At 40.2% G+C, this 23,347-nt stretch overlaps 1 protein-coding gene across 1 annotated transcript; it reads right to left on the bottom strand.

Annotated features, from left to right (window-relative positions):
* Positions 1–831: 831 nt before the first annotated feature.
* Positions 832–13,968, bottom strand: lmo4b (LIM domain only 4b). Its single transcript, XM_083671967.1, has 5 exons — positions 13,502–13,968; positions 11,176–11,416; positions 4,884–4,980; positions 4,122–4,277; positions 832–1,749 (listed from the first exon to the last, which is right to left on the bottom strand). The coding sequence occupies exons 2-5, from the start codon at positions 11,409–11,411 to the stop codon at positions 1,741–1,743; spliced, it is 498 nt and encodes a 165-aa protein (XP_083528093.1). The 5' UTR covers positions 11,412–11,416; positions 13,502–13,968; the 3' UTR covers positions 832–1,740.
* Between the last annotated feature and the right edge of the window lie 9,379 nt (positions 13,969–23,347).

Here is a 23,347-nt window from a genome sequence, read left to right as displayed (position 1 = left end):
AACATACGTTTGCACTGCAGTGCAGTACGTCTTGACTATAGTGGTAATTGGTCACATCACATGTTCATCCATAACAGTTTGATGAGACCACTGTACTAGTGGGGACCTACAGTACAGTAGACGGGTCTGGGCCCAGACACTATAGATAAGCACATCACCCATTACAGGGTTCCTTCTTCAGACCCATTAGGTCTTGCAACAACTTCAAACACCAATTTGTTCTGCAAATAGCCCATTCAATTTGTGCCCGCCAAAGAGACACCTCTCTCTCTCTGCAGTAATTGAATCTTCAAAGGGGCATTTTCCTCTATTTCTATCAGGCATTAGGGTGATGAATGGAAAACATTAATTTGAACAGAAAAAAAGAGGATACATGTTTATCCATTTCAGTTAGATGCTCCTCATAAGCATTGATAATTGGGCTGCTGAAAATCGGATGGCAAGAATGCTACTGCTTTTTTAAACTAAAGAAAGTAGTTACATCATTTCATAAAAGAGGAATGCTTCGACACTGAATGAGTTTTAATGTTGTGATTACCCCTTTCTTTTTGGACCGAAAAGAAGGCTTTTGAAAAAAAAAAAAAATATAGATATATAATATTCTCTCCTTAAAACAGGGTTTCCATTAAGCACAAATTGAGACAGTTTCAAGGATTGAAATTCCAGGACCAGCAAACACATAACAAATAAAATAAATGAACAAAAGTTCAAGCAAATATGCTGTAATTTTTATCGCTGGCTGACTGCCAAACGTAGACTGTCATATACTGTACAGTAAAACATGTTGCACACAGTGTGAAATAAAGTGAGTTATTTCCAGGAAATTGAGGAAGCTTTTACAGTATATATCTTAATCATTTTTATTAATTAAATACACCATACTGGAGCAAATGTCTCTGAAAATATCACAAATAGATTTCTCTTTCATTCAGCATTTATAGGTTGGTGAAAATCTCTACATTACTGACTATGAGCATCTTTCTTTTGTTTGCCATGGTTTCAGCTTTAGAGGAGAGGGGTAGGGTGTGTGTAAGGAGTAGAATGTACTGTAGCCACATCTGGACAAAAAACATTTACATGCATACATACATGGTAGTTTTACAAATACACCAAGAGTGTTCATGATTTGTTTTCCACAAAAAAGCCACGGATACTTTTTCACCCAGTCTTTTTTTATATATCACCGAAATTGAAACACATTCCCTTTTACAACACTTAAAATATATAAGAGGAAATACCATGTTGTAAGGAAATGAAGATAGAAAAGGAAAAGAGCAAAAAATAAAAAGGTGTCAGTTTCCCAAATACTTTTTTTTAAACAAATGTACGACCTGCAGATCTGAAAATGCTGCACTTGATTAGCTTCATTTGTCTTTTTCTCTCTTTCTTCTTCTTTGTCCAAAACATCCACTGTGTGGTTTCTATTTCTGTCTTTCTTTGAGTCCCTTAGGTTCTGATCAGTCTCCTTTAAGTCCAGGGTCATGGAGTCCTCAGTATCCCATCTTAGGCGCATGTGCGCAAATGTATCCGCCCATGGTTGGGGAGGGGTGGAGGGCCGGATGTGGGGTGCAGAGAAACTGGGATATTGGTTGACGGAGGAGGTTTCCTGGGAGCTCAGGTAAGGGTCTGGGGGCCTTGCAGCAGGGCTAGAGGGATGGGGCGCCGATCCACGAAGTCTTGGGTGACAATGAGTAAGGGCTAAAATGAAGGCACGCATCCTGCTTCTTGCACACCTCCCTCCTAACACACCTGAGAGAAGGACAGAGAAAAGGAAAAGGTTAAAAGTTGCAAATGTTGAAGAGGGGGCATTATCAGCCACTATAGCAAACACTATCTTTCACTGTTAAACACAGTGTGACAAAGCTTTTAAAACTTCCTCATGAGCATTAGAGCATCAAATCTCCTCATGCTTAATGACTTTTAAATTGGATCATTATTACAAATCCTTAAATAAACAACTTGTTAGTGTATATAAAACCTTGAAAAATGATTTCCTGAAACATTACACAAGGAAAACATATCGCAAGGTTTTCCCACAAAGATCTACTACTTTTAATAGTTTAAGTCAGCAGACAAAAGTCACATGACGACCAAAATATAGAAGGAGAACCCAGAAGCGTAAGTGTTATCACAAAATAAATGCAGTGTTCCAAAATGGCATCAACATTGCTTGTGTCTGATGAAGATCCCAGTAAAGCCCCCGCTTAATTTATTGATCAGTGAGGCTTTGGAAGCCATCTGGTGCCCTATTTCCTTTGCATTAACATTAAAGCACATTTATAAAGTGAGTCTTTTCGGTATAATTCTTACAATGCTCTAACATAACCCCCAGGGTGTGAACTTCTTGTGAAGCAGAGAAATGTAGGGGAACAAAGACAATTATAATCTGTCTGAGCCATTCTGTTTTGCTTTCACCAACAGTCGGACCAACTTTTTTCATCTTTCCTTTTGTTTTTAAGATTCTAGGGGGCAATTTACTTCTCCCTTCTTCCCTCAAATCACTAAGAGGGCTTCAGTCTATTAGTAATTGCAAACCCCCACTTTCGGGGCTAATTAAAGTGACGGAGGCTGGGAAGGTCTAATTCCCCTGGGTCGAAGCTCCGTATGAGAAAGGTAATTTGTCTGTCCTGAACAAAGAGATTAGGAAGAAGCCGGGAAGCCTACTTAATAAATGAGCATCAAATGTCCTATGCCACGGACACAGACAACACCAATTATGTCACCGTGAAATCGCACATAATAAAAACAATGGCCAATGGACGGCACTTCATATCTGCATAAGCTGAGACGGCTCTGTTCTCTTCTTTCCTCACAGTTTTTTCTTCTTCAGCCAGTCTCTATTGCAATGTTCTTTTCAGCCAGTCTCTACATTCTGTGCTTTTGGAAGTACAGGAGCAGTAACACTGGCTCCATGATTAGGTTAGTCTTGTAAAGCTGAAGAGGAGGAGGAGGAGAATTGTACGCTACAAGCTACTAGATGGATCCTTGGCACACTCTTGAGTGCATCCCAGAACAGTATGTATGTTTCTACCACATAAAAGTCCAGATCCAATAAAGAGCTTCATCAGCAAAATAATTCTTAACATTTGATTTAACACGAGGAGATTCCAGAAACTCTCTTTAACACTGCTGGAGGAGGCGTCTGTGTGTATTTAGTAATTCTCTCTCTGCTATAATTAAAGCACCAGGGCCAATATTCGGATTGCATTTTAGCATTAATAATTCAGCTGTTTTCACTACAATTGATGTTGGTGCATAAATAAACAATGAAGCCTCATATTTACTGCACTCGCCATGGTGCAAGCGACATGGGTGGGGAGGGGGGGGGGAGTGAGGGCTTAAACAGACATTTAAAATTAAGCTAGATAATGCAAAGGCTTTCAATTTAAATGTGAGGTGCTCTTAGTGCTGATTTGTAAAAGTGACGAGGCCTTAAAAGGCCTGTGACGAGGAGGGAGGGGGAGGGAGGGAGGGGGGCCTTAATGGAGTTCTGCCTCTCCTCCACACTAGCACATCCACTCAAGGTGAAATACATGCTCACAACAATATCATTCCTCTTTCAGTCGTCAAATGTACTCCAAATACATCTCCCCTGTCCACAGACAAGTACTAATAAAACTGTTTTGAGAGGGTGCAACGATATGATCATCTGCTAGCAGTATGAATAAGCAAATTATATCAGACACTACAGTATGTGAAGTGTGAAGTAAATAGCTGGTCTGACTGTTTTGGTTTCAGTTGGTGGGGGGGGGGGGGGGTTAGATCGCACCCCAAAAGAGAACCTTTTCATCATCTACAAACAAAATAATATCTGTGATGTGGGTCTGTGATGAACCACAGGCCTTGGTCTAATAACTCAGGGCAGGTGGATGGATCTATTGCGTGCTTTGCAGTAAAGATGAATCAATGTCATCAATACATAATCTGTATAAAAAACGTTGCAAAATAAATAATGTAGAGATTTATTTTTTTTACACCCTTTTTTTTTGTTTGTTAGCTAGTGCTTGCATTGGCTGTCGTCTCATTTAAAGGTGAAGACCTGCATTGTTTACAAATGTCTGCTTTCTGCAGGCAGAGAGAAGGGGGTTAGGTGGGTTAACAGAGTGACGAGTGGCTCCTACCTTCTGGTCGGGCAGTAGTGGGTTCGTCTGGAGTGAACTCAAATGCCCGTTGATGAGTGCTGTGGGTCTGTCGTGTTCACAGAACAGGCTGCCGTTGATGTAGTGGAACCTGTCCCCAGGGACCAGCCGGTTCCGGCAGGTGGAACATGTGAAACACTGTGGGGAGATGGAGAGAGAGAAACCATCACCCACAGCCCCTGCCACTACTGTATACCTCCACACAGTCCACTCCGGGACAACCATTATGCAATAACACCTGCAGTGCACACGCACGCACAAACCAACAAACGTATACTGTACATACACACACACACATACACATTCACATTCACATTCAAGATGACTCCAACACAACTTACCAGTGAAAGTAATTATTGTAAGGCTCATTCCATTTATTTATCCAAATAAGCAATGAATAATGTATGATATGGTGTGTAATTCAAAACTAGCTTACTAACAAAATACTGTAGCCTACTTCGATTGCACACCATTTTGAAAATAGGGCCAGTAAACAGTTCCTAAAATGTTTTAAACAAACCCTTGAGCGATTTTTTAAAGATGTAGCCTAAAACATTAATTAACATACAAATAAGACCTACAGTTAGCTATTACCCACTACTGTCCGACCAGGAACTAGGAGCCATGACAAGCACTAGGTTTAAAGCTTGTTTGTGGGTTTGTGTCTATTTTATTACTGGGTGATTTCTAATTGGTCATTATTTTAAATTTGTTGACGTTTGAGGAACATGAAAGAGTGCTCACCTTGAGATGGTACACGTTGCCCTGTGCTCTCATGACCAGTTCGCTGGCTGGAATGGACTGACCACAAGCACTGCATGCCCCACTGTTCCCAAATAACCTAGGAGAAGGGTAGAAGTAGAAGTGTTAGCATCAACTGTACATTTAACATTACATCCTTGATACTCCACATAAAGATTGGAATAAGTTGGGTGGAAAATTGGAAGAGAGGGGAGTGTACTCATTATAATCAATTGTTTGTGTTTTGAAATGGAAATAACCATGTGAAATGTTATTGTTTTATTTTGCACTGTAATTGTCGTCTGATGGAGATAAATTGGTGCATATTAAAACTCATATAAATCAACATTAAGGTCAATATTCAGTACCATGCTGTGAAGACTTAAATCTGTTTACATGTGAGGGTTAGGGTTATTATTGATATTCAATCCCACTATGACATTATAAAAAAACAGGGCTTGCTTAAATTTTGTTCAATCCTAAGCTTATAGAAACAGCAATGACGCACATAAAAAAATTACAACTTCGATATTTTTTTTTTCATATGAGGGGTACAAAATCATAGCAATACTAGGAAAGCAAATGAAACATCCTGTATCCTGCTCTCCAAAAGCTTCTAGCAACGAAACTACGTATTACCTTTGGTGCACATTTTTTTGCTACCTAATAATAACCTGGAACATAAGCAATCAGGGCCTAAGAGGATTTGATTGTACATCTAGGCGGAGACATAGTGCTTTTGCCATTAGGACTCCTGCGAATGCTCTGTCAGTGCCGCGTTTCCATTAGAAACCTGCAGCTACTCGGGTTGATATATAATGTGCATGGGTTAACCTTTTCAATCATGGTGTCAACACTTTAGATTTGCTTCTGCTCATCTCTTTCGTCCCTAACCTTCTCTCTCTCTCTCCCTCTGCCTCTTGATAATGAAATGCTTGCTCCAGCTTCCCTTCTATCTGCCTTCTGAGTCCACAATTTAGATTACTTCATCTCGGCGAGCAACAAACTGAATGAAATTTCGATTTGAGCAGAAAGTAATTTACTGGGATCTGGACCCATTTGTCATCATATCTCACCGGGTGTTTGCTCTATCACTGCACTTTTCCTATGCAATCAAATAAGACCACAGCATCTGACATGCTCAGAAGAGAGGGGGAAGAGGGAGGGAGAGAAGGAGGGAAAGAGAGAGGGATAGGGGGAGTGGTTAACATTGGTGTATGTGAATCTCAGATGAAGATGTTGGTCCCAAACAGCAAATGAGGAATAAAGAAAATAAGTGCAACAAGAGTGGTAGTTTATTCTAAACCACGTAATGTCTAAATTATTTGCAAGAGGCAATCTGGGATTCCAACAATAACAATTGGTAAACAGCTGAGGGATGGGGCTGGAGAAATGTAACCACTCTCAAATTCATAGACAGAGCTATGGATGCAATGACTGACCATCCATGAGATCAACATGATAGTTTTAACCATGTAATGAAGCTATACAGTGTTTGTTTACAATGACATTGTTTACAAACAATGGAGTAAAACAAGCTTATATTTTGGGTTTTAGTGGGGTAAGGCAGTTGAACTAAACTCATGAGGCATGTATAAGTTGTGTTCAAGTATCAATGGCTATATGTCATTAAATTAACAAAATGGATGTACAAATCCCAGATTGCCCCTTTAATGTAGGAGCACAACTATCCTATTGCCGGCAAGCTAATTTACAAAAAGGTGAATGACACCAAGTACTGTAGGACATGTAGCATAGTTTACGTAACTGCTTCTGCAGTCCTTTCACTGAATATAGCCTGTGAAGATGTTGTTAAATGTATTGACAGAGAGTTTGTTGTTAAGGGGACACTAAAATGGCTTTCAATATGAAGCCCAAGAAACACATTTTGTCTTGGCATTGATTGGAAAGGCTCAATCTGAACTCAATTTCAAAAACTAATTAGCTGGAGACTGTTGTGACAACATAGCCCTTTCTATGTCTTAGATGGGATAGACTGTGGCAAAAAGGCAGATGAAAGTCTTTGTTTTTAGACCGCAGAGTGTTAGATTTGTGTAGAGAAAACATCTAAGAACTCAAATGTACATAGTGGTTACATTACATTGATCTTAATCCATTGTTTTGGAAGAGACTCTATGGGTGTCATTTTGCCAGCACAAAAAGTAATATTGTGTGAAAATTGTCTGCAACACTTTCAGCGCAGCATAAATATGAAAATTAGTTTTGAATGCGACAATTATACAAGTGCAGTATTGTGCATAAAATATCCCCATCACACATTCTAAATCATTGCTTTCTTCTCTTCCGAAATTCAAAGTTTAGAAATATGGCGACAAGTATTGGAAGTATTACGGTCTCTGTTTTGTTGTTGTTTGCACTGTGAAAATGGGACCCTACACACGTATAGAAAAGCATTATACAGCGCAGTTGACAAACGGCTCTCTTCTCTCTGTTGTCCACGTAAAACACTTTGCAGATTCACATAATCTCAGAGCAATACCATTATTTTTCTTCAACCACTAATTTCCCCAGTGTGAATGCCTTTTAAGGCTGTTTAAACAAAGAAAGACTTTGAGAGATGTTCCCTACAGCCCCTCCATTTCATCACTGTGCTCTATACATAACAGGTTAATTATTTGACCAGGGGATAGCTCCTGATAGTATTTGATTTAAAGGGCTGAAGGCTTTAGGTGCTCAATTAAGTTGCTATCAGTCTGTACTTGGACTCTAATGGCCACGTTTTCCATTGAACTCATGTATTGGGGTGGGGGTAAGAAATCCCGGGTCAGTATAATTAAGGCCAAGGGACTCTTTAATTGAGATGACACAACCGGTTTCAGTTTCTTCCCTCCAAATCAGAGGTTTCAAGGGGTCCTTTGTTGTTTTCAAGCCATTTGCCAGCACAATCAATCACAGACATTGGAAAATGGTTTTGTCAACTAACATGGTGGGGGCTATGGTGATTTATTTGTATTTCCCTCTCCACACATGGGATTTGACTTTTGAGATACTACAAGCTATAGCTTTCATTAAAAAAGAATTTGGAGCTGTCTACTGTCTATAGGCAATGACTACTGGATTTCATTTCTCCACTGACTGTCACGTGAAATATAGCATAGCTTGTTTTTAGGCTGTCTGGCAAATGCAGGCCTCGTTCACCATAGCTTTTGAGCAGGGTAAAATATCCACACAACAATGATTTCTGCGACATAGTCCATTAAAAAATGCCGCTCTACATCAGAAGCCAAAGCACCTTAAAAGCACTAGGCCATATTGATACTTAAGCAGGGCTTTGCATAATGGCAAGAGCTGCATTAGAGAGAGAGGGGTGGGGAGGAAGCTGGAAAGGCGAGGGAAGAGGGGTGGGGGGTGAGGGGGAATCAGCCAAATTACACTTGGTTAATTCAGAGTAACAGATCTGGCCCCAAGTGAATTGAAGGCCTTGAATTAATTCTGTTATGACAAATCAAGATAAACGTTTCCCCTAAATTGCATGCGATTTAATTAATTTCTGAGATCCCGGGTTTTCCTGGCCTAATAGTTCACATGCTCCTGTGCTGTCATAGTGCTTGAGTGGGCAGACTTCAAAGTGATATTAAATAACCAACTATTAGATTTACCTAGCACGTTCTATTGGAAAAGTGCCATTTAATTACCTAGGCCTATTCAATTAAAGGGACAGCGTTTTCCCTGCATCCAGCAGCCACATGATTGCTACCTAAATTAATTCTCTCTCCACTAGCAGCCTCTGGCTTAAAACAACATGATCCCAAACAGCCAAAGCTACCCACTCACTTTGAGGCTAAAGCTCAGTGATAAAAGCTGCATTGGTTGCTTTGCACGGACACACAGTGACAGCATTTGTCCTATGCATAGTGTTTGTGGCATGTGCGTCTCCCCACTTGATTGATGGGAGATGGGTATCATCCCAGGTCAGGCGCGTCTCCCATTAGGCGTAATGTGATGCATTTTCACTCATGCGTTCCGATCAATCAGGTGAGCGTTTTCACATCAGCTGTATTAATAAAAGTTAGAGATATAACTCCATTATTTATACTGCAAGGGCAATTTAATAATCCATTACAAAAATGAGGCTGTCCCTTTAAAAAAACAAAAAAAAACAGAGGCAACTGGCCTTCGCAATAATCCCCCCTCTCTCTGTCTTTCGCTCTCCCTCTCTCTCAAAAGCCAATTTGGTTAATTAAATGTTTTGTTTGCAATGTGGCTCTCATTCATTTCGGACACGTCATTGGGAGCGGATCTGAGCCAGGGACCAGATCTCATTAGATAAAACCCATCAGGACTAAAGGAAAATGGAGGGGGACTCTAATTAAAGCTTTTAATTGTGTGGACTCACTGTCAGATGTTTTTTCCCCCTTCCCTTATCTCCACCCAGATCACAGGCTAGTGCGAGCTGTGTTTTAGCTCCATCCTTCCACCAAGCATGCTCTTATTACAAGTGGAAAGGTGTAACCACTTTTCCTCCCTTCTAATTTGAATTAGGTTGTAGTCCCATCATGAATGAAGTACCCCATTGACTTGATGCTTTTTGATGAGGGGGTGTGTGGGCACAGCATAACCTCTCTTTAGATTTAGACTCATCCCTAGAGATTCGGTGTCTGTATAGCATGTTCATGCCAACCTGAGGTGATTGCAGACTGTTAGTCTAGACTCAATATCAGTAATATGGAGACCGTTAACATCATAGACATCATTGATCATGAAAATAATGCCAGCTGATTTGCAAGCATGCACACACACAAACATGGTAATGTATAAAATGCTATGGGCTGCAGAATGTCCTTGCTCACTTGATATTATGGAGACACCTAAAGGTCTAATAATCATTAGGGGATTCTGCATTGAAAGTTTGTGAGATATACTTTGTAATAATCTAAGTTACCAAAACGACGCTTTTTGTACATTGTTTATGCTAACGCAAATGACCCCTTTTGCCCCTCTGGAATAAAAACTTTTCGGAATAGATAGAAAGACAGCATTACTACTGTTATATGCATATATGAGCCTTTATATTGTTTTTCTACTGGCAAAATGGCTGATAAAATATTATTAGATGGTACCAAGGCATTGTAAGAAGCAATATGCGCTTATGACAAGTCATATTATGCATTATGACTTTTTCATAATACATTATACCTGTCGGCGTTAGTAGAAAAAGTAGATAGTTACCTAGCATCACAACTAAATAAAAAGTACCTCAAACTTAAATTAGAGAGTTGAGATGCATATTCATAAACAATTATAGAGTTTAGCAAAGTCTCTAAAACTTCACAAAAACGTAACAAAAGTGTTGTGAAGCAAGGATTTCAAGAAGCAAGTCCTATGACAAATCAATTCCATCCACTTTATATACTATATATCTTGTTTGTTGCAAAAGAAAGCATCCAACCTGACCTTTGCTTTACATTCTTTGTGCACTGAGAGCTTTTGCTCGTCCTTCCAGAGGTCAAATTGTTGAATGATCAGGCTGTCAAATCAGGCTATTCCACATTAGCAGAATGAGAGTGCCATCACCAAGCTCTGGTAAAGTGTCCGACACACTCATATAAATATTTAAAAAGGCCCTCTTTGCTAATTAAATTGTCTCTTTCTGATACACAAACTTGCCGAACAGGATGAGAAACCCTTTTAAATTCCACCAGTGCCAAAGGTCATGTGTGCCCATCCCATATAGTTTTCTAGCATCTCGTAAAGCAAACAAAATCCCTGCAAGACCCTTTTCCTCCTTTTGGTCCACCATGAAAAATGGCACAACAAACAGACGTGCAGATGTTCAGGAGAAAGACTCTCGTTCGTCTTGTGCTCTGTCAACATGTCAGCAATTTGACCTCTTTTTAAGAATAGTCCAGGGAAAATGCAACGAGTGTATTTTAACAAGGCCCAATGATAGTAGAATTTGTAGAATTTTCTCAATGGAAAATACATTCCACGCTGTACATCATTACATGGCCTGTAACATTCTTGTAATAATACTTTGTTTTTATACCCATGACTTAATAAATTCCAAATATTGTTTAAAAGACGTTTTATCCTTTTCTGACTAGGAACTAACAGCGTTGCTTTCAATTCATTCTCCTGGAAACCGACCTAGAAACAAATATCCCCTTATTCTCTTACACGATCAGTCTTTTGTCAGAACATTCATGTGGGACAGATATCGAAGATAGACTGTTGTGCCTTCCAGAATTCAAAGAACATAATGTTACCTGTACCTTTTCTTCATGCAAATCTGCACAACGCATACACACACATATACCATCGGCCGCCCTCTCACCTGATGTAATCGTTTCTGCAGAGGATCATGCCGCTTTTGGTGTAGCAGGATGTGCCGATCTCGCCCAGCTGTGCCTGGCAGCAAGAGCACTTGAGGCATCGGCTGTGCCAGTAGCTGTCCATGGTGTAGAGGAGGAAGCGGTCAGCGATTTTGCCCCCGCACCCGGCACACCGCTTCCAGGAGAGAGACCCTGCTCCGACCGGCGGTGGCTGGGCACTGCCTCCAGGATTCACCATGGTCCCTGTTTAGGAAAAACAAAAGGGACAGAGATGTTCTATTAGCTTCTCTGTTTAAAGTGACACTTGTAAGCCACCTAAAATGTTTCAAATGGTGTTTGAATGACCATAAAGTATTATTGTCTGTCACAGCGAAATACAAAAAAGTTATTGATTTATCAGATGAGATGTATACATTTATTCAGATGTGCATTGGAAATTTATAACACATAATTTTTTTTCAAAAACAGCATTTTGGCATAACAAGTTACAAGATAAACTGGTAAATGAAATTAATTTTCAATTAAATTCCAATTCCTCATCCACAGCCCACTGTTGTTGTGACATGGTAATTAAAGAAGTGTTGAATTACGCCGTCTCAGTCACATGATCAGCCACATGAAAACCATACCTCATTACCAACTACAGGCTGCCAAAGCTTTACTTTGGGGCAGTGTCTAGTCCAAACAGCTGTCAGACCATACCTGCAAAATGGACTTTCAGAGAAACTAATCTTTAATCAAAAGTGAATTGTCAAGCCACCAAATATGCCTGCAGGTTATTCAGCCTTATATTGTTTAGTTTAGTTGTTTTTAAAGCTCCACGGATTGCAAAACGTTATCTCTTTGAGGGAGCAGTTTAACCTGTTATGCCTTATGAGGGCTACAAGTAATTTAGCAAACTAATCTGTCCTTGATCTCTCTCATCCAAATGCTGTTGCCTCAATGGTCCTTTCATGATGAATGTCTGGTTACTGATAACAGTAGGGAAGAGTGGAACAATTAAAGCAGTGCTATCTTTTGTTGAGCTGTCTTAATGGCTTTTAAATAGCACATTACTCTGCCATGCTAGTGTTCACACTGGTCAATGTTTTCTTTCTATGGGTAAAGGGGTCTGCTTGTTATGGCAAACGAAACTGAGACAACACTGACGTGCTAATAATAGGCTATAGAAAAGCCATGAAAGTTGCATGAGGATTGCCAAACTCTGTAACTTGTCACCTTTACTGAAAGTTAGAAACTGAAAAATATTTGAAAATGGACTTCATCCCATAATCCGTTGATTTAAATCCTAAAGCATGATGTCAGCCTGACTACTGTAAACCAATATTCTGCATTTTGTTAATGCACCATACCTTAAAGTGGGGCTGCTAGTGATAGGCTATCAGGTAGTACAATGTATAATGTTATAGCCATATGTGTGATAATCTATTTCTGCAATGCACACTTTTGTTCCATCCCTAAACTCATATATTTTAATTCTAATCCCACCCAATTTCGTCAAGCAGACTTCATGGCGGGCTAAGCCAAATCTTTGTTGAAAGGTAATTAGAGGAGAGAGGAGCACTGAGAAAAGCATTCAGTAACCCCATTAGCGGAGGCTCTTAGGGACAAGCTATACCTTAGTGCTGATTAAATCTAAAAGGAGATGAATCAAAAAGCCGGCCTGAAAGTGACTCCCTAGATAAATAAGACGGGCCATCGTCAAGTTTCATTCCGAGTTGGGGAAGAGAGGAGATTTGTGGGGGGGAAAGCTTTTAACTTAAATGGGCTAACTCAAGTAATTACACGGACAGGCAATTTAGGCACTGAGATGGAGTCGGAGAAATACAAAACAGATCAGGCAGCCGAGGGCCAAACAGCCCCCATCCTGGAAATAGCATCTGTTTTTTAATGGAAAGTAAAAGTAAATGGATTGTGCTACAGTAAGCTTCATCGAAGAGCGCTATTCCATGCGCCCGCGTCAATGTGAACACATGGATACATGAAAAAGGGGATACATGAGTCGCCAGCATGGATACTTTCTTCCGCTCATACGACCGCAGCCCACTCGGTGTTAAATAAAATCCTTGTTGATTGCAAATTGACATTAGGCCTACTGTAGGCTACTTGACGAGAATATAGACCATTTACTTATTGAACCACTTGTGAATGTTTGGCAAAGCGAAAAGAAGTATCAATGTTTTCAGTGTAGAAGATCACACCCTTTAGGGTAGGCTACATATTTCCATTTAGATTTCAAATGTGTTTGCCTTATAATAACCACATGCATCATAATAAAAAGAGACATGATGCGACAGATTAAGAAGCATAATAATGAAGCACACCCACCTCGTTTGTCCCTTTTAAGAGTAATGGTTGAATCTGACAGTCACGAAGATTTCTTAAAATTGTATACTCAACGCTACTTTGAGCAAAAAATGTGAAAGCAGTCCAAAAAAAAACTATTGCGTAGGATACAATGTTATGAGCCTACGAATCACACGACAAACGTTCAACAGTCCCGGTAAAAGCGAACCCCAGGACTTCAGAAATAGGCTACTGTGACTGCTGGCAATTGTAAACGAAGTAAGGCAAATGGAGTTTTCAGATAGTATTTCCACTGGTGCCGTCCGTTTTGGCGATGCTCTTGTTTTTCTTTAGGAGTCAGGGGGAGTCCAACGCAAGATGATCTACAACACGCATGCAATAATTTCCACAAAAAAATGAGGGACTGAGTATTTATGATATTCGCAAAAACAAAATGATGCGACAATTACGTCTACTGTCCTCTTCTGCGGACACTGCTCTGTCCCCAACGATCACTTGCTCTACATGTGTCAGTGACAGAATGAGAATCCCAAGTAAACCTCCTCTAGGTGCATGACGTAGGTCACTCTACAGCCAATCTCTACGCGGTCCATTCAAGCGGAATAACAAATCCACCCAATCAGAAGAATATGAAATTGACTTGGACACTCCGAGTAAAGGAAGAAAAATGCAGCTCAATGAGCAAGGCATAGCTGCGAAGGAGGGTCTATGCGGTTTGAACGGTATACACCTTTAATGGAATCATACGGTTCACTGAAGGCTGATGCTACAGTATCGGCCTATATTGTGTTTATCAAATTCAACATCCATAAAAACATAAATAAACAGTAAAATCGTGCTGCTGTATGTTGAGATCTAACTCGTCTATGAGCCTATAGCTCATAGTTATGGTTCATGTAATATAATGTATTCTAAATATTTATTAACTATTGGTCAGTCAAAATGTAATGTAATGCACACCTCTTTCAGGCTTTTGGGCTCACGTAACTGTAATAGGCATGATCCAATCCACTTACATAAGAAAAGTTGTATTTCGTCCACAGTTTATTTATTTTATAGGCCTATACTATTGTCACAGGAAAAATTAGTCAGTTGCTTGCTTACACTTGCATAGTGGCGCCATCGTCTGTCATTGAAAGTAACTGCACTCACTGGGTTCCAGTGCACTAAGGCTTTATTACATTATTGTGATGACCAGAAAATCATTATACCCAACGACAGTATGTGGCTTTGATTTTCTTCTTGGCAAAATGTGTTATAGGCTAGAAAAGGCATTTAGGAAATAACATAATGGTATGCATATGATAGTAGACCTATTCGTTGTCTCAGCATTTTGTGCACAGCTACATTTGTCCATAGAGTAAATGCCAATTCTTGATCATGTCTCCTTAATATGAAGTGCTAATGGATAGGAGCTGACATCATTTCAAAATTTATGACAGCAAGTGTGATATAAACATGTACTTATGCAACTTAGTTCTGCCATACGAAGACAAAAGTTGTTTGAGATTAATTGGGCAGAGTGCCTTTACATGACAAAACAACATTATTATGGGATGCCCCTGGCTGTATTAGAAAGACATCAGATGTGTAAAGATGATCCTACACTAGATGTTAATTGTTTAATTGTCCGGGTTTCAAGGAGATTGCACTGCATCAAGCTGATTTCCCCTCTGCAAAGGCAATGCTATTCCACCTAGGTTTGAGACCCATTCTCCTGGCACACTCATCAAACCCCCTCCCACTCATTAGAACAAAAACCTCGAGATGGCAAAGAATGTCTTTTCCACCAAGGAATGATTAATTTATCTCAACTATTACATTAAACATAGGGAAGTTATGAAATGAATTTGAATGGGGGCCTCATAGGAAAAGCTTTGTTTGTTCTAGGCCTATTTTAATGAGCTTTTCATAACTGGGCAAGAAAAATTACTTTCTTTTTCTTCAGCTCTTTTGCAATATGATTATGGTTTGTTGAAGTGAAGAGGGGAGAAAGGGGTTGTGGTGTTCTGGGGGGTGGATGGGGGTCGGGGTGGATGGGGGGGGATCCTCTGAGATCTTTCATTCCTATAGCTGTTTCCAAGCAGCCACATTATGATTGGAAATAGAGTGGATAAAGGCGGCACAACAATATGGAGCAACACTATTTAAATGTTTAAACAGAAACAAGAGAGAGTGTGACGTGGCCCACGGTATTGACACACCCCACAGGGCTCATCTACAGAAGAAACAAAGTGCACTTCATAATGAAGTTTCTAGCCCTGTGGGGAAACCATTGCGAGGGCTGCTAAAAGACGCATTCAGTGTGATGGTTCACTTTAGACTTAAAATTCACACTTCATTAGAATATATTAATATGCCATTGTAGACTTGCAGAGAGGCTTTTTATCAAGTTGTACTGAGGAGCTGAGTGTAGTCATTCATACATAATCACACTGAGTTCAGTTTGTTGAATATTCTCAAAATCTATTCTCAATTGAAAATCAACTATCTTTAGCAATATCACATGTACACGTATATGGTACTTGGCTGAATTACTTGTCCTCATAGCATTGGCTATACCCTGGGGAAAACAGTCTGATGTACTGCATTGCAAAAAGGTACTGTTCCATGGGGCTTCTGGATGAGGGTGCTGGAGGCGGAAGGGGGGGCTACTGTAATATGCAGTATATTACATATATTACAATATGTTTTTGAACATAATTCACAGGGAATCTTAATAGTATGGTGTGTGTGTGTGTGTGTGTGTGTGTGTGTGTGTGGGTGTGTGTGCGTGTGTGTGTGTGTGTGTGTGTGTGTGTGCGTACGTGCATGCGTGTGTGCGCATGCGTGCGTGTGAGTGTGTGTTTGCAGGCACATCTAGGGGAGGTGTGCTGTCTTTTGGGGAGAATGAGATTCGGTTAGCTGGGCCAACTGATGAGGGGAGATTAGCCACAGATTATCTACCGATAGAGAGGACCCCACTTCAAGCCTACATAGAGGATGGCAGGTGTACATTGACAAATCTCTAAATGAGATCTCCTAAATGACTCAGTGGTCTGATGAAGGAGCTGATGAACCCGGTGACTTACCTCCAACCAGTCCAAACCAAACATTCTGCATCAACTGTTTAGACAGGTGCAATGTGACAGACAAAAGCAACACACAACTCCAAAATGCAACATTATCCTCTGTGATTCGTGGAAGTGAAAATCTATATCTAAATCTATATTGTTGTGTTCGTTGATGAACAGTTTTGATAATTCCGGATCTGGGCAAATTAGTCCCTCGGTGTGAGTTCATGATGGCCGTTGCTTTTTCAGATTGTGTGCTGTGCACTTTCTCATGCCTCACTCCCACGTGGATATGACATGACTGCTGTTTCTGGTTGGGTCATGACATATTGAAATGGCATGTAGCATATCTTGAGATGGATTGGCTGTTTCACATTCTTTCCCCTCTCAAACAGAGGCTCATTTCATCTATATGCCATTATTGATCTTGTTGATCAATCTTGTGTCATTCAAGAGCAAATAAGTGAGTTTAATTAAATACAAATCAATAGCTCCTTAATAAATAGCACCATAGACCTGATAAACAGACACAATGTTGTGAATGTTAAGACAGCTCTATTAGATTGGAGATGAAAAGCATTGTGTGGAGACAATAACATGCAAATTCACACTCCGTTTTATGTGCATTCACAAAAGACAGTAAAGTTAAACTCATGTGTCAGTAACACAATTCATATTTTGTTAGTAATGTGCTAAATGCACACAGACACACACACACGCGCGCACGCTCACGCACACACATCTACCCTTTGTTGGTTAATAATTATGCTGCAAACCATGTGCTGTCTTTAGAACAACATCGCTTTAATGAAACTTCGCTAATGTTTAATGAGTCTCCATGTCTTGTGATAAATTTCATAATTATTCAACCCCATGTGACTGGAGCTGAAAATTCATCAGTCAAAGCAAATTAGTTGGGATCCATTAGGGTACGGTGTCTTGTAGGGACACTCATTTTATTAGCCCCTTACACCCATTGCTGTAATTGGGAGCATATTTCACTTGGCTGTAGCCCCACATTACTGAAGGACTGCTCTATCCTTTTTATTTACAGTGGCACACCTCTGTGCATAGAGGCCCTCTGTTCTATACACCACATCATACAATACGTGCCGTACAATATAAACTTACATGCACTCTAACGTGTGTCCAAGACCCTGGCAGTGTTTTAGTGGTGTCATACTGTAGCATCTCTCTATTTATGCTTGTTTTCTCAAAATATCTTTCGAGATGGGGAAACTCTCGGAAGCTCTTAATTTGTTGTGTGTTTCTGAATCGGTAGAACCCAACCCCCCACTCCACCTCACCCATCTAATTACCACTTTACCATTTCAGGCATCAAATGCAAGAAACGTAGGATTTCTTGGGTTGTTTAAAGCAGATTAAACAGACCCAGAATGAAAGGGGCCATTGTGCTTGTGTGAGGAAGCCATGCTCTGTGCATGCATGTCCTTGTAGGCCAGTGGCACACGGCAGCGGGGATAATTTCTTCAGGATGACTGACGATGGGTGCCCCTCACAGACGCCTCTCTTGTTTGTCCTGGGACAGCCTCGGGGTGTGCTCTACCCTGCGCCTCTCCCTCCCTCTCTCTCTGACAACCTGCAGACATCTCAGATGAGCCGCATTCTTCCCACAGAGACACCAAGTCTAAGACGAAGAGGGAGAAACAGGAAATCCTTTCTTTTTAGTATTCTGTGAGACACAATTTTAAGAGCTTGCTTATGCTTACTCATAGTACAGTATCCTTCTAGGTCAGTGATATTTACAGTGTGATGCATTCGAGTATATTGTGTTGTTGTGATGTAGGTTCAAATCCCTCGTTCACCTTGGCAGGAGTTGTTACATGTACATTGACAACAAAATATGTCTACAGAGCATAGAATGTTGATTCATACATACAAATAATATCTTTTGCTGAAAAGGTTAGACGTTTTCACCATGTCACAGTTATGTTTTTGCCGCCACTGGAGATTTTAGCATAAGAAATGTTGAAAACTGTATGGCTGTGCTGAAAGTTCCCTCCATATGGCCACCTCACTGTAGTGACCTCCTCTCCTCTCCTTTCAACCTTATTACAACTATGTTTATATACAATGGCCACAAAGTCATGAGAGATACTGCTGCAGTCCTGACCTGATTAAAAGGTAAGACAAATCTGTGCTGAACAAAAGAAAGACAAACATTCAACACACACACACACACACACACACACACACACACACAGACACACACACACACACACACACACACACACACACACACAGAGACACACACACACACACACACACACACACACACACACACACACACACACACACACACACACACACACACACACACACACACACACACACTGAAAATAGCACCCTTATCATACCCTGTTTCATTTAGAGTTGATTACTGTCGGATTATAATGCAATCACCACACTGTGTGAGCAGTAACTATGGGAACCGGTTTTAACTGTTTATCTTGCTACAGATCTTAATTTAAGTTTGAACACTCCGGATCACTTAGATGTGAGAGACATGGGGGATTGACAAAAAAGGGAGAGAGGCGAGGGGGATGGAGTGGGAACTGTGGAAGAAAGCGGAGAAACAGACGCTTTCTTGTTCCTTCTGTTGTATTTCATATGCAATTCAATTTGTCTTTCAGAGAGAAAATCAATTTCTGATGACAATCCGCAGGGCACTAATGAAAGCAGTGGAGTTCTTGAGCCCTGGGAAAGTTGCTGCTGGAGACTGCCACTAATCTTGGCAAAATGAATCATTCACACTCTTATTTGGACATGTGTGTTAACTCCCCCCCCCCCCCCCCCACACTCATTTGTGACGGTTTTATTACAAGTTGTGCAGGTGGCTGGAGGTTTGGGAGCCAGGAGGAATGTTGGCCAGGGAAGGCCCAAAATGTTCAAGTACCATAAAGCCTGGAGAGTAACCCATTCCCCTTCCCTTCATAGACTACCACTGGTGTAGAGGCCTTGCTGACAGCATGCATGTCATAACTAACAGGAACCGGATCCCTCTGGAATATCTTCTCTGCCTAAGGTTTAGTTTATTCAACAAACTCATAGTTGTTACGTAATATTAGACATCCCTTAGACTGTATAACATACTGTAGCTAAATACCTAGCTCTCTTGTATTTAAGGTGTACTTTTTTGTGGTATGTAGTCTGAGTATGAGAAAGGAAACTGATATAAGAAAGGGAAAACCCTGTTTCCCTGGAAACATTTTCAAACTCAGATTATTCTGAATCCAGTGCAGTATTTCTTGAATCGTTGCCCTGTATTTCATATTCCTGTTTTTCTATGGAAATATTTTGCAAGAGTGTAAAGAAACTAGGCTGATGTGTGAAATAACAATGAGTTGAATGGGCAAGGTCAGTAATCAATAGAAAGTTAATTAATGAAGTGTACAAGGACAACTGTGCAGTATAGATTTCTATAAAGCACATGTCCATGATTGTGCTCCAAGCATTCAAATGTCACTGCCTCATTGCATATCTGACAAAATAATTTCAATACATTTCAATTAACCTCAGTTTTCAATTTATTTTATTCAAATGTATGAACACAAAAAAAATCAATGCTGTATGAGCCCCTTTCACCCTACACCCTCTATATGTTTTATCAAGTTGAGTTGGAATAACATTTTATAAGGATGTTAGAGAGAAGGATCAGGGTAAAAGGGTAGAGCATGAATTGATGATGACTATAGTATGTGATGCTTTTAGTCTCAGGGTTTTGTTTGGAGTCTGCGTTTGGAGCCGTGGAGACATGCAGAGCACATATAATGATAATGCATTCATCTGCACCCGCTTCAACAATCACGGTCTTTCTTAGAATGGAGAGATGTGTATGAGCAACATATGTACACTCCACTTATTGAGGGCCATTATGTCTTGAAGGAAATAAAAGGTGTTATAGTGCTGAAATGACATTAGAACACAAAAAAACTAAATGGATTTGCAACCTGCGATAAAAGGCTATCAAGGATGTGCATAGCTTATTTGTTGGTGGAGTAGTACAGCATAATTTCAGGTTGAATAGCAAAGCCATATTTGGTTGAGAAGCAGCATAGAGACAATATTTTAATGAGAAAGACAGTGGCTCGGTGCAGAGTAAGACTCATCGACAGCCTCCTCTTGATTGTAAGCAGAGCGTTTCAATATTTAGTAAAGTTTGATATACCATCCCCATCTTGTTAGACAATTGTGCTTTTTCCACATATCATTGAGACCTACATTTTGCTTTTTAATAGAAACACTTTACAGTAATCTGAAATGATATCATTGGTGTGTATCATCAATACTTTGACATTAATGGTATATAAGCATTTGGCCAGAAAGAATATACACTATAAAGGTCACTGTACAGTAGTTTAGATTGTTTTGCAAATGACATTGCAGATACAGTACAGTATACTGCAGGTCTTTTGTAATGTAATCACACTGGTTCAAAGGCTACTATTTCATAATCATAATTCAACTTGTTCGTGGCATGTACAGTATGCCTTTTGTACCTTGATGTAATCTAGATGTAATCATGACCTATTTTGAGTCATACAATTGAACTTGATGGATTTGCCTTCAAATGCATGCCTCTCAAGTAGCTGTTGACAGTGCATTATTCCTCACAGTTGGAGTCCTTCCTTGGTTCTCAATTTTAGAGAGGGTTAAAACGTCTGTTCTTCATATAGGGATATTTAATTACCGGGATAAGTAACACATTTGTCGTATTGTTCAAGCTCAGAAGTTTTCACAGCATGGACGTTAGGTTTTAAAATATAATGCTCTGGAAATGTAAGGTCTGATTACAATTATGTGTGCCATTTCGCTGATTTGAAATCAATGAGGCCAAAAATCACAGGGCCCATCAATGGTGGCAACGAGCATGCAAGATCCCTCCCCAATCAAAAGTTTGCTCTATATAATTTTACGCAATCAGATTTCTCCACAGTCATGCAGCGCAATCAGATAATCAGAGGGGCACATTAACAAGACAAATGGGGTTTAAAAAGTGGGTGCACTCTGTTTGCAGGAACTTCCCATGGAGAAACCCCCCTCCCTCTCCAGATGAAATTACTTCCATCACCCGCATAGAGTGGCACATCCCTGTTGTGATTGCTGGAAAGCAACATTTGGTTTCTTCCACATGAAATACCAAGGTTCAAAGGTTTTGAAGGTGGTTTACTTAGCTTAAAATTTCAAATATGGGACATGGGAGTGTGACTTTACTATATATGCCATATCATTAGCCAGGTTAGTACTCTACTGTCTCTCTTGGTGATACTATTTGTGTGTATAAATCATGTCAAGAAACTCAAGAAGCTTTGCAGCTTCTTTTGTCAGATCCATTTTTGTCAGATCACAAAATTCCCATAATTTGCCACAACATGTTTTTGATTCTCCTTAACTTTTGGTATTATTTCACTGATGAAATTGTCAGTGACTACAATATATTTGTCAATGGTGGCATTTATGGTAGCTAATTAATTGAATAACAAACATCAAATGTATATCAGATAGGTTCATTAGTAAATCTTCTACTTGGTGTTTGACAACCTTCATGCCAAGTCAATGCACAACAAAATACTATACAACATGTACAACATGTACAACATGTTCAATATCATAGTCTCCCAATCATGTCTAGAAATATCAGTGTCTTGAAACTAAAATTACTTGTGTACTCAAAAACTAAATTAAATTGCCATTAGTTCCCTTTTGTAAACTATAACAAAGAATTTCTGGGTAATCTGAGAAATTAACCTCTTCTGTCAGCTTTTTCACAAATAATAAGGGGAGATAATGTGATGAGATAAGACAACGGGAAAAATGAAAGAGGCCCTCTCTCTGGCCATTGGGGTCCTTGCTGAAATTCTAAATAATACCATCCAGAAACAGCATCATTGGATTGAGGCAGTTTCTCATCAGGACTTCTCCATGAGCTGCTTTTGTCAGGGACACACGGTCAACTACAAAGCTCAACAATTGAGCAAGGAAGTCATATTCTCCCAACAAAGACAAGTGGATGAGAAGAGCTCAGGACATCTGTGAGTGACTGTGCAGAAGTATTCTGATACTCTAGGACTTCAATCAAACATGCATGTTCCCTCCCTGTCAGAACAAACAGAAGAGAGAAGGTAAGGCAAGTCCTGTGCATGCTCAAGTCAAAGATATACATTATTAGTAGTACCAGTAACCAGTACAGGTCCTTGGAGTTCATTCCTAACATGAGAGCATGTTTATAATTGAATTGAGAATATATGAAGTCAGATACATGTTAATCTGATCAATTCTCCACTCCAAATCAGACCGAAGATTGCCCCCCGAGTTTATCATCTTTGCATATGGGTCCAGTTTGGCAAATAACATCTGAGCCCTCCTCTTATCTGCAAGCTTGCCAGACCTTAGATTATGGGGCTATCTTTCATTTTATTCATTGTGCACGGAGGGTAATTACCCAGAGATAAGTGTTCCCTTTCCCAGGCCCCAGTCAGAGCATTCCGAAAGCAATCTCCTCGGACACGGGTCCTATCCCAACCTATTTGGCTGGCTGTGAGTGGGAGGTGGGCAGCAGAGGACGTGTTAGCTTTGTGGGTGCCTGAGCTTGGATGAGGCCTCAACATTGCCATCATGACAGTCACGGCCAGGTGCCCCAATCTTTCAATCAGACACCCTATTTACCAGTGCAAAGCTCTGCTGCCTTGCCTCGTTTACAGTCGCTGAGGGTGGCAGTGATGAAAAGCAGATATATTCAACATCCTCCCATCACAGCTTTTCTTTGGACTGAGGAAAGCCCTGTTGATTTAGA

Source organism: Argentina silus, assembly GCF_951799395.1.
Source record: "Argentina silus genome assembly, chromosome: 6".
In the NCBI taxonomy this organism is placed as follows: Eukaryota; Metazoa; Chordata; class Actinopteri; order Argentiniformes; family Argentinidae; genus Argentina; species Argentina silus.
The sequence above is the reverse complement of the archived record's forward strand: the minus strand, read 5'-3'. Positions and strand labels throughout refer to the sequence as shown.